Consider the following 13405-nt stretch of genomic DNA (forward strand, 5'->3'; position numbering starts at 1 on the left):
CGTTCATTCTTTAACCATAGCAGCGGTCCCCTACACCGCACAGTGGACCTTGACCGGCAGAAGCTGTCTCTATACCATCTTGGCACGCTTCACCGGGTCCCCCGCGTAACAGTATCTATGTATGTCAGTGTATATGACTGTATAGGTTTATGCCTGTCTATATGTATTTTTTGTGAATTTGTCTTTAAATATGTATGTGTACGTATCTGTGTATGTCTCAGTGGGCCCACAAAAACCTGAAGCCAGCCTTGGCTCTTGGAGGTGGCGCGTGCGTAGATGAGATCTTAGCTCGTCATTGAGCCAAGAGCTCAACCTGCACACTTGTTGACTCCTGGTGCCATTTCTTTGAAGCCTGCACCACCACCGCTGCCGCCCCCATTCGATAAGACACCACGAAGTATAAGACAGACCTCATTTTTATCTTTTTTATCTCTAAAGTTGGGGTTGTGTCTTATAATCCAATGTGTCTTACAGAACAAAATATATGGTACCTAAATATGAGAATTGTCTGATCAATATATCATTGTATAGGGAACTATAGAGGTAGCGCTATTCTTCTGTATAAAATATGTGATGTTGCTTTAGCCCTAATATTTCTGTACAGGGGGTGTCTGTGTAGATATTCGTACCCTAGAATTTTATATCAGGGGAAGGGAGAGGTATGGGAGAATTTTGTTATAATTTCACTATAAATTTTTTAATAAAAAATATATGATTTAAAACTACTTCTTCCCACCATTTTTGTATGTGTGGAGATAATATTGTAGTTGTGCCCCTACTATATACAGTGTTATGGCTGGTGTTTTTGGAAAATTTAGAAAACACAGTCAGAAGGATCATAGTCCAGAAAAACTGGAAAACATCACGATACAATGAGGGATAGGAAATACAAATCTGGCATACGGTGACCCCAGGAAAAATGTATTAAAAGGTTCTTACTTTTGTATAAGTAGAATTTTATTTAAAAACTCAAAAAATGGGAACAATACATTGGGTATACATAAAAAAAAAATAGTAGGTCAATGATGAGGATACAAAAAATGTGATAACATGGAGGACATGTGAGAAATAAAAATAATAAGGTAGCACAAAAGTATATATGATCGCAAATGTAAATAGAAATGGCTGGCAATAATAATGTTCACAGACAGAATCCAAATCAGAAATCTCTTAGTAATGATGTGGTATAACCACTAGAAGATGGCCAAGTACAGATACAAGCTGATCACACATTTGTGAATGGAGACCACAAGTAACATAAGAGATGTCACAGAAGTGGATATAAGTAAAGGAAGAACAATATAAAGTCTGTGAAAAGCAGGAATAAAAGAAACAACTAAATAGATATGTGTCAAGGCCTTACCCATTACAGTGCTCGTTATTGCCGGCATGTGTTAGAGGCACTAAGATGCGTTTCACATTGTAATTCTTATCCTGTGAGGTAAAACATTTCCTTACTTGATTTTAAGCAATGTTTTGCCTCAGAGAAAGCAGCAGCTGTGATCACATGCTGTCCTGCCTGTATAGTCTCTTTTGTTTCCTCCCCTGCCCAGGAGATGTGGTAGGATCAGACCATGTTCCTGCACAGACATCTATTACACAGTACATAGCAGGGGAACATTTATAAAATTCTCTCATCACAGGAACATTATTATAAACACAATTAATTGTGCAGCTTCTTTTAAATTCAAGATCTATTGATTAAAATCTAATTTATTTGTGGTTCAACTCCTCAAAAAAGGAAAAAGGGATATAGTAAAAACAAAATCACATAAAACAACAATTTGTTACTGAGATATTGCAGTAATACATTATGATTTTGACTAATACCATAATGAGGGAATGGGATGAGCCGACCTCTGCTCCAGCAAGAATTAAGAGACTATAGTAGGACCAATAAATGAACAATAGTCTAGTATACCTGAACAGAGTAAAGAATTTTGTAAATGTTCATTATACATCGGATTCATTAGACACCAAAGATAATTGTCAAATATGGATAATAAAAAGGTTCCCTGAGTGTCCGAAGAGTAGGATTAAATTAGTGACACCTTTGATATGTTGTTATTATGCTGTCTTGGGGTATACTCCACATGGAAAGTCATTTAAAAAAAAAAATAAAAAAATTCAACCCCACCAGGTTTTTCTACTAATAAGGAAAGGTTTGTATATTTGCAATATTAACAAGTTTATTGTTCTATCGATAAAATAAAGAAGTTTCTTTAGACATTGAGATTACTTTTTCCTGATGTGTTTTCTCTAATCTCTAAGAAGATTCATTTTGTCTGTAAAACGTCTACCACTTGCTCCTCAGTGTGAATTCTCTGATGTTTTACAAGATGCGATTTCTGCTTAAAACATTTCCCACATTCAGAACATGAATATGGCTTCTCCCCTGTGTGAATTCTCTGGTGTCTAACAAGACTTAATTTGTGTCTAAAACATTTCCCACATTCAGAACATGAATATGGCTTCTTCCCTGTGTGAATTCTCTGATGTCTAACAAGATCTGATTTCCTGTTAAAACATTGCTCACATTCAGAACATGAATATGGCTTCTTCCCTGTGTGAATTATCTGATGTGTAACAAGATTTGATTTTGTGTTAAAACATTTCTCACATTCTGAGCATGAATATGGCTTCTCTCCTGTGTGAATTCTCTGATGTGTTACAAGATGTGATTTCTGCTTAAAACATTTCTCACATTCTGAACATGCATATGGCTTCTCCCCTGTGTGAATTCTCTCGTGTCTAACAAGACTTATTTTGTGGCTAAAACATTTCCCACATTCTAGACATGAATATGGCTTCTTCCCTGTGTGAATTCTCTGATGTCTAACAAGATCTGATTTCCTGTTAAAACATTGCTCACATTCAGAACATGAATATGGCTTCTCCCCTGTGTGAATCATCTTATGTTTTACAAGATTTGATTTCTGCTGAAAACATTTCCCACAGTCTAAGCATGAATATGGCTTCTCTCCTGTGTGAATTCTCTGATGACTTACAAGATTTGATTTCTTGTTAAAATATTGGCCACATTCTGGACAAGATATTTTTTTCTCTTCTGTATGATTTTTTTTATCTTGTGTGATAGTAAAGTCTTCAGATTTAAAAAATGAAGATGTCTGTTGTCCCTCTGATGTCCTGGTACAGTCATCTGCTAAAAATGAAACAAAGTTATTTATATTTTAAAATTATAATTTTATACCATTTGTACATAAAATAGATAGATAGAATAGAAAAGTCATAAGAAAAAAAAAAAATTATATAGCCCAAAACTATACCAATTAAAACTTCTAGTCATCCAACCAAACCCAAGACCCTTACAACGGTCCATAATAGCAAAATAGGTTTCCACATTAATGGCAGCTCAATGTCTCTTGAAAAGCCACATGGCTTCCTTAAATACAGAAATCCAGAGGGATCCTAGCCTTTCAGTGTCTAAACTACAGTTTGGATGAAGCTTGGTGTTCAAAAATCAGATATGGTTTTAGAAATTAAAGATAGGATTTAATGAGGCATTAATTGTTTGTGAGTAATGGGTAGTATTTAATCGTGGTGCTGGAGAAGTCAGTGCAGGAATTCCCTGACAAAAAGACCCATGCGGTTCCGAAATATGTAGGAAGGAATAGGCCTCTTACAGCCCCTGTACCGGATTGTGACGTCACACACTCCCTGCACCATCTCTATGGCTTGTCAATTTAGCTAAAAAACGCAGTCGGCCGAGGCGTCACAGCTGCGGCATCTTGTCATGTTTTTGGATACATGGGATAGACCCACGTGGCATGGTCAATTCACCGGCCTCATATATCCACCTAGTTTCCAGCTTACCACTATACAGGGCAGTGGTAAGTGTGGCCGGCGGTACAGCAATATTCCTTATATAATCCTCCGGTTTATATGACCTTTGTATATTTATTAACATACTATTCATTACACTGCCCTTGGAATTATGGATTGCTATACATACTTTGGCATTGCAGTAGGATGCCGATGAATAGGGGATGATTTTATTTTGAGGTTATTGTATAAACCTTTTGTGGATGTGGTCTATAGGTTTAGGGCTCATAATGAGCTCATGTGACTCACATCTATAACTATTTATAATATCACCCTTTATTCTATCCCTATACCTGCATCCAATGATACTAGATTTTAGTTAAACATATACAGCCGTTTTACATTTATTTTTCGATATTAGGAGTTGGATTGTTTTCTATACATTAGGATATCATTTTATTCAAAAGTGCAGGGTCTTGGTGTGGTTTTTCCTTAGATGATAGGTTTAATGCATTTATGACAGGAAGTGCATTTTGCCCACTTGCAGCTGTTTAGAGTGTTTTAGTGTGTTGGGGGACAGATGCAATTTCTACGTACAATTTTATAAAATCTAAGTCCTTCAAAGTCAGTTCAAAAGTGATATTTCCCCCCCCCTGCAAATATGTTCAAGGAGCTTTACAAAACTTATGAAAACTTGCTGCTAAACAATTAAGCATACTTGCAGTTTCGTGACTGGAAGTGAGTGGGAATGACCATCCAAGGTTAGTGGGCGGGAGCAGATATAGTGGGATTGACCACCTGGAGTTAGTAGGCGGGAGTGGAGATCGGGGGTGAGACCATGAAAGGTTAGTGGGCAGCACCAAAGAAAGTGAATATGACCGCCCGAGGTTAGTGGGCAGTAGCAGAGATCGTAGGGGTGACAGCCCAAGGTTCCTAGGCGTAACATCGTGGAGATAATGGGTGGGAAAGAAGAAAAAAGAAAAGAACAAAAAAGAACAAAAAAAAAAAAACAAACTTGCATATAAATCTTTTTATATTCATTTAATGGGACTGAACAGTGAAATGGAAAAACAGAACGGCAAAACAAAATATTTCTAAATTATATTTGATCATATTTGGAGTATTCATTAGATTAAGTGGTGAATATAGAACAAAATTAATTTCACCATTACATGTTTTTGTTTCACTATTCTGCCATGTCAAATGAATAGAGAGATTTCTTTGCTCTGGTTTTTCATTTCACTGTTCTGTCATAACAAAATATTTATCACACACACACACACACACACACACACACACACACGCACACACACACACACACACACACACACTAAAATTGTCATTCGTCTCTTTGTCGACATGACACTCACTAAGGTTGTCATGCCCATGAACTCTGGGCACTCCCGCCTGCCACCTCCAGCCGCTACCTCCGGACACACACACCTCTTCACTTACTGTATCCGACACTACAAGTATGCCAACAATTTAAGCCTGTAACTCCCTAAAAAGGACATTTGAAAATAGATACTAAAGTAAAAAGGAAATAGGGAAAATATGTATTAACTACTTGCTTATTGATCTGTTTTAAAGTCCTACATATTGAAAGTTTGAAAATTACTAATTCTTCAAAATTTGTCAAATTAATATTAAATGAAAATCAATAAACCTACATCTACTAATAAAAGTACAGTGTGTAACAAAGAAATAAGCTTAGAATCATTGGGATCAAAAGGGACATTCATAGTTACGGTACTTCAACATAAATGGACATGTGTGATTTGTAAAATGGTGCCTGGCTAAGACTAGAGATGATCAAACTTTCCCGACCTCATCGAACTTCCCTATGTCTGCCAAATGTTTTCGAACCCCATTGAATACAAAGAGGCCAAACCTAAGGCAGAGAAGACCCCTTTATGAGGGGAGGGACGAATCAAAAAGTTTCCAAAACAGCAAAAATAAGTTTTACAGTGCACCCCCACTATTTTGGCATAGCCATTAGCTTCCTAAACTATTAACATAAGAAATATTGATGTGGATGAGACACAGGTGTAAGGTTAGTGCTCCCAAACCCCTGCCAGTACAGAGAAGACACAACTTAAAGACCCATCTTGGAGTGTTGAGATTTAAAAACATTTGAGGCAGACAGCAGGCCAGTGGCATCTATTGCCACCCTCCATTTCCCCATACCGTCTTCGCACAGCAGTGAGGTATGGTCCATGGAACACACAGGATGTGGCCTGACATTTCAATTTTAAAATCAAGAGTTGGACATTCATGACCTGTTCAGTTGTTAGGTGGTCTATATTTTCAGAGGACAGCTGCATGCGCTTATCCGCCATTACACAACCAGCAGCGCTGACGACACGTTCAGAGAGAATGCTGGTTGCTGGGCCAAAAACTTACAATGCATGACTGGCAAGCTCAGGCTACTCTTCCATTTTTGAAGACCAAAATGCAAATTAATCCAATCCCCCTTATGGCATCGAAATTGAGCATTAGATACTATGTGTCAGACTTCTACTCTGTTCTACTGGAGCATGTGATGGTCTAAAAAATGTGTGCCAAACCTCACAGAAATTGTTTATGCCACCTAAACCGCTGCTGTGAATGTTTCTGCATTGATATCTCATTCCCATAGACGGAATTTTAGAACTGTGATGCACACTGTGTGACTCTCTGCTTTCTCGTGGAAAGCTACTGCTAGAATTTGCCACAGGTTTGTTTCGATACTCTGGCTTTTGTGCGTCCCTTTCTGGAGGGGGGGAGCAATATACTAAATTACTCTTGTGCCATGGATCTAACAGAGTAGCAACCCAGTAGTCAGCACTATTTCTAATCCTAACAATATGGACATCATGTTGCACAAAGTGCAGCAAGAAGGCACTCTTGTGTAGAGATGAGCAAGCCTCTAGAGGCTCGAGTTCGGTTCGGCGAACGGCTCGACGAACCTCTCAAGCCCCATTGAAACCAATGGCAGGCAAACACAAACACAAAAAACACATTACAAATGTACATATACAGTTAATAAACATTGCCATAACACTTACCTGTCCCCGTGACGCATCCTGCACTCTGTCTCCCGCCGCTTTTCCTTCCGATAATCGCTGCGTCCTCCCGGTAACCAGCACTGATGGTAGGACCTTCCGTGACGTCAAAAAAGCATGTGACCAGTCACGTGTCTATTATCTCATTGGCTACAGACTGGTCACATGGCTAGACGTCAATGCTAAGTCCTGCCAGTGCATCTCTCCAGTACGCTGTGCTAGTTTGTGCATCCCCGTGTACCGGCGAGATGCTCTGGCACATGGTTGGCTCCCCGTTCTGCTTCCCCGTTCCGTTATTCACCGGCTGCCACAGCCGGTCAATAACAGAGATCACCATTGCTATAGCAACGCGCCTGTCAGCCGGGACATCACCGCTTACAGCACGCAGCTACTGCTCACTGAGTGATATAGACTGCACGGGAAGCAGCGTCTTCCCCCATGCAGTGCTGTCTGATGTAGCAGAGCTGCATGGGTTGAAGGGGAAAGAAGACAGAAGACCATGGATCGTGGAGGGATGAGAGGGAGTAATAAACATGGAGTCTCTAAGTGTGTCTGTGTATTTATTTCTATTAAAGTATTTTTTGTCTGTGTGGTGTGTTTTTTTAACCCTTTATTGGAGATTCTTAATGGCCGGGTCAAACTTGCATGACATTAAGAATCTCTGACTTAATACTAGCTAGTAAAACAAAGCTAATATTAACTCAATTACCCAGCAAGCCACCCAGCATCAGGGCAGCTGGAAGAGTTGGATACAGCGCCAGATGATGGCGCTTCTATGAAAGCGCCATTTTCTGGGGTGGCTGCGGACTGCAATTTGCAGCAGAGGCGCCCAGAAAGCTCGGGCTAACCTGTGCTCGTATTCCAATCCCCAGCTGCCTAGTTGTACCTGGCTGGACACAAAAATATGGCGAAGTCCACATCATTTGTTTTTTTAATTATTTCATGTAATAAGTACAAATATGCAGCTGGGGGTTGGGGGCAGCCGTACCTGCCTGCTGTACCCAGCTAGCATACAAAAATATGGCAAAGCCCACATTTTTTGGTGGGCAAAAAACTCCTGCATACAGTCCTGGATGGAGTATGCTGAGCCTTGTAGTTCTGCAGCTGCTGTCTGCTCTCCTGCACACACTAGTGAATGGAGCATGCTGAGCCTTGTAGTTCTGCAGCTGCTATCTGCTCTCCTCCATACAGACAGACAGCAAACACCAGCTGCAGAACTACAAGGCTCAGCATACTACATCCAGGACTGTATGCAGGAGTTTATGGCCCCCCAAAAAAATTACGTGGGCTTCGCCATGTTTTTGTATGCTAGCCAGGTACAGTAGGCAGCTTTGGGCGGCCCCCAACCCCCAAGCTGCCTATTTGCACCCGGCTGGGAACCAAAAATATAGGGAAGCCCTTTTTTTCATGAATTTCATGAAAGAATTAAGAAAAATGACGTGGGCTTTGCCTAATTTTTGTGTCCAGCAAGGTACAACTAGGCAGCTGGGGATTGGAATCCGCAGTGTAGGGTGCCCAAGCTTTCTGGCCACCCCTGCTGCGAATTGCAGTCCGCAGCCGCCCCAGAAAATGGCACTTTCATAGAAGCGCCATCTTCTGGCGCTGTAGCCAACTCTTCCAGCTGCCCTGGTGACGGGTGGCTCGCTGGGTAATAATGGGGTTAGGGCTAGCTGTATATTATCAACTGTCCCCAAGCCCGAAATTCATGGTGTCACGCCAATATTAAACATGGCCACCATGAATTTCTAGTACAGATAAAAAAAACAAAAACACAGAAAAATATTTTTAAACAAACAAAAACAAACTACACACTTCTGTGAAGACTCCTGTCCGACAGCAGCAGCTGATAGTTTAGCCGGCCGGGAGGTAAAAAGCCGGCCTCAACGCTCGACTTATAATGTCAGCTGATCCTCGCCAGGTGAGAGAGAAAGAGCGAGAGAGCGAGAAAGAGCGAGAAAGAGCGAGAAAGAGCGAGAAAGAGCGAGAAAGAGCGAGAAAGAGCGAGAAAGAGCGAGAAAGAGCGAGAAAGAGCGAGAAAGAGCGAGAAAGAGCGAGAAAGAGCGAGAAAGAGCGAGAAAGAGAGAGAAAGAGAGAGAAAGAGAGAGAAAGAGAGAGAAAGAGAGAGAAAGAGCGAGAAAGAGAGAGAAAGAGAGAGAAAGAGAGAGAAAGAGAGAGAAAGAGCGAGAAAGAGCGAGAAAGAGCGAGAAAGAGCGAGAAAGAGCGAGAAAGAGAGAGAGAAAGAGAGAGAAAGAGAGAGAAAGAGTGAGAGAAAGAGAGAGAAAGAGAGAGAAAGAGAGAGAAAGAGAAGAGAAAAGAGAGAGAAAGAGAGAGAAAGAGAGAGAAAGAGAGAGAAAGAGAGAGAAAGAGAGAGAAAGAGAGAGAAAGAGAGAGAAGAGAGAGAGAGAGAGAAAGAGAGAAAGAGAGAAAGAGAGAGAAAGAGAAAAAGAGAGAAAAAGAGAGAAAAAGAGAAAAAGAGAGAAAAAGAGAAAAAGAGAAAAAGAGAGAGAAAGAGAGAGAAGAGAGAGAAAGAGAGAAAGAGAGAGAAAGAGAGAGAAAGAGAGAGAAAGAGAGAGAAAGAGAGAAAGAGAGAGAGAGAGAGAGAGAGAGAAAGAGAAAGAGAGAGAAAGAGAGAAAGAGAGAGAGAGAAAGAGAGAGAGAAGAGAAAGACAAACTTTTTAAGGACTTTAAGCAATGACAAGAAAAATCACAAGAAAAATTAATACACAGATGGAAAAGGAGGACAAGATTGCCTAGTGGAAACCCAGCAAACAGACCACCATCAAACCCTACCAGCACAGCGCATCCCCAAGGTAAGGGCTCCATGCCAATACACTGCTAAAATAAGAATTGATCGTATATTACGCATTAGAAATATAAAAGAAAGCCCTTTAAAATGAAACAACACGGGATAGCACTGTAGTCATGCAGGAGACCTGGAGAAGGCAACTGGAGCTAGCAGGGGTCTGACACATTAGAGATAACCTTCCCTGAGAATGCCAAATCCAAGGAAGCTAGAAAAGCCATAAAACTGGACTCTATGAAGAAAAACCCAGAGACACTACTAATAGACTTGAATGAACAGGGGAAAAAACAAATCTGTTATTCTACTCAGGGCACCATGAAGCCTGGGACCAGACTCTCAGCAAACATTACAAGAACATCAAAAAACGGGGCATTAGCAGGGCAAACAAATTAGAGTACAGGATGAGGAGGACCCTGAGACCTTTAATCTCTCCATAAATATGTATAGAAATGGAACTATCATGGTCCAAGGAACGGAACAAAAAATGGAGGAATTTCATCAACAATTCCTGCACATTAAAAAGCAAGTGAAAACCCTAATGAAGGAAGGAAGCATATCCACAAGTGACCAGACAATCTCCAGCCACCCCCCAGCCCCATCTAACATCCCAATCATCACAACCCCCCAGGGATATACTCAGAGACTGCCTGTCCCAATTAGAATGCGAGTTTATTCAATTCAAAGAAGAATTTCAAAGAAGCCAAGGTGAGAAAAATGCAAATGACCAACTGAGGGGAGAAATATCAAGTGTGAAAACAGACCTGTGGGAATTGCAAAGGTCACTTCAAAGGCTGCAGGAAGAAAATGCATACCTCAAAGAAGAAATAACCAGCTAAAATCCTCAATCCTACAACAAAAACAGAGAGGGCACCTCAAAGTATAAGCACTCCCCCCAAAACAAATGCCTGCACCAACTACCCTGGTGCCAGATATATCACAGACCTGCGACAACCTCAGCCAGACGGGACTCTACACATAACTCCAGCAATATCAATACAGCCCCACAAGCATAGCATATCAGGGTGTCCAACACCCCTGGACCCAACAACACGAAGGAAACCCCTACCATCAACCCCAGCAATGAAAATGCATCATCACAACAAACAAAGGCAACCAACACTCAGAGACCCAACACACAGAACCAAATGGCCCAAATAAAACACTGATCCTGATATAGTCCTAATATAGACTCAAATGGGAAATACCTGGACACTCAGAGACTGTTTCCGACGGCTCGGGGTTACAAAAATTCACTGCTCAACGATCCCACAAGCAGAGGAGGTGATCAGTAACCCATATTTCACCGAGCCCACACACCTCATACTACACACCGGCACAAACGATATCCACCAAAAGACAGTCACAAAGGACCTATCAAAACTCGCACTAGCAGCCCAGCAAAAATTCCCCAGAACCAAAATAATCCTGACCTGCCCTGCTTCCAAGGAAAGATGTACACCAACAAATAACCCAGCAAATCAACTCAGAGCTGGCCGCCAGTATTACCTCAGCACCAAACATACAGCTGGCAAGACCACCCCGAAATAACGCTCCATCACCTCTATGACGACAAACACCTCAATAAACAAGGAGTCAGCCATCTAGCAAGAGAGCTAAAGGACATGGTTCTAAACAGACCTCCAAGACCACAAGCAGACACCCACCAAACAGATGGCAGCCCACAGAGACCCCTGGAGAGAGTCCACAGAGATGGCAGAAATACTCAAGACCACATGCCCAAAATGGCAATACAAAGCAACAGAGGGCAGCAACATGGCAGAAATAAGGACATTGCTCAACACATTGTGCAGCAAACTCTTAGGACACTACTAAAATATGCCACCCAAACCCACCACTAAATCCGGTTATGTCCTATGAAAATCTATCCTTCCTCATTATAAGGTATATCAACTAAATATGACATCCTTAGTTATCAGCAGCTGGAACATTCAAGGATTGAATGCACTCAGCTTTTGGGTCCAAGACAAATGACCCAGACTTCAAACAAAAGGCTAAAGAACATTGACATCCAGATCCTCCTGGAGACATGGGCCCGGGCAGAGGAGGAATCTCTCGCACCCATGTGGATACAAGGAATTTTCTGTCTCCGCCCAGAAAAACAAGAACACCAAACATGGCCGCTTGCTCAGGGGGCATACTAATATGGTACAAGGAGGAGATCCAAGAACATATCAAGGCAATAAAAAGAGGAGAAAGCCATATCTGGATGCAGATAAGCAGCTCCATCCTCACCTCTCAGCAGGACATCTACCTCTGCGCAGCCTACATCCCTCCATCAGAATCCCCATACTATAAGCCGGACATCTACGAGGAACTTCAGAGGGAGGCTGCCCAATTCCAGTCCAAAGGTAAGGTGCTCATCTGTGGAGACCTGAACGCCAGGACAGGTACAGAGAAGGACTACCTGTCACCTGACGGAAACACATACGTCCGGGAGATGAGCCCTTCTACAGAGACTCAGTACAGACAACAAGAAACAGCTATGACAGAGTGGTGAATAAAAGCGGCAGAAAACTGCTGAACCTGTGCCGGAGCTTGGGCTGCATATACTGAACGGGCGCACCAGGGGGGACTCATTAGGGAGATTTACACTAAACTCCCACACGGGCAGTAGTGTAGTGGATTATGCCATAACAGACATGGACCCAGCAAACATGAATGCCTTCATAGTCACCCCCGACACCCACATGTCAGACCACAACCAGACACTGCTGTACCTGAGATCCACGGACAAGTCACCCACACAAAAGCCCCACTTGAGCGGTCTCCACAATTTGCCACCATCCTTCAAGTGGTCCAAACAGTTAGCCATTGAATACACCAACACGACCAACAGAACAGAGATTAAAGAGCTGCTTGTAAACTTTCACACAAAATCCTATACATCAAACAGCAAGGGGTCAACCTGGCAGTAAACGACTTTAATAACATCCTATATACATGGCAAGAGCTAGCAGGCCTCAGAAGGACCAACTCCAAGAGACCTACAAATAAACAAGGCCAAAAATGGTTTGATAAAGAATGCAAGACACTGCGCAACTCCCTAAGGATAGCCTCAATCAAAAACACAGAGACCCGGACAACAAGGGAGCTAAGAGTGGTCCATGACACCCTACAGAGGCAATACAAGCGAACCCTCAAGGAGAAAAACAAAAAGCACATCTCCCACAGAACTGCAGCAGCTCGAAGACTCCCTCCAGGATAACTCATTCTGGGAGACATGGAGCCATATCGGTACAAGTCCCAAGCAAAGTACCCTCCACATTCAAAATGGCAACATCTGGCACAGCTACTTCAAGGGCCTCTACAAGAATATCCCAGAAGACGACCTAACCCCAGAACAAGAGCATATAATGACTAAACTGAGGGACATGGAGGAGACATCAAGGACTTCAAAATCCTCTGGACATACCAATCAGTGTGCTGGAAATAAAAGGACAGAATCAAACTGCTAAAATCTAAGAAGGCCGCGGGCAGTGACGGCATCCTGCCAGAGATGATCAAATACAGTTCCCCAGATATTCATGCAGCACTGGCTAAACTATTCACCCACGTCCTGAGTGCCGGCTACTTCCCTCAAAGCTGGAATCAAGGTCTCATAACGCCCATCTACAAGGATGGAGACCGATATGACCCAGCAAACTACAGAGGGATCTGTGTCAACAGCATTCTGGGAAACTGTTTAACAGCATCATTAATAAAAGGATTATCGCCTTCCTCACCCAGGGTGACGTCCTCAGCAGAAGCCAAGCTG

General features: G+C 42.1%; 1 protein-coding gene across 1 annotated transcript in view; it reads right to left on the reverse strand.

Moving 5' to 3' along the window:
- Positions 1-2276: 2276 nt before the first annotated feature.
- The window catches only part of LOC142312864 (uncharacterized), a 566011-nt gene continuing 554882 nt past the window's right edge, over positions 2277-13405 (reverse strand). The window contains exon 4 of the mRNA XM_075351850.1: positions 2277-3020. Coding sequence (XP_075207965.1) covers positions 2277-3020 — 744 coding nt within the window. The remainder of the gene's footprint in view (positions 3021-13405) is intronic.

The sequence above is a fragment of the Anomaloglossus baeobatrachus genome, chromosome 5 (genome assembly GCF_048569485.1).
Source record: "Anomaloglossus baeobatrachus isolate aAnoBae1 chromosome 5, aAnoBae1.hap1, whole genome shotgun sequence".
Lineage (NCBI taxonomy): Eukaryota > Metazoa > Chordata > Amphibia > Anura > Aromobatidae > Anomaloglossus > Anomaloglossus baeobatrachus.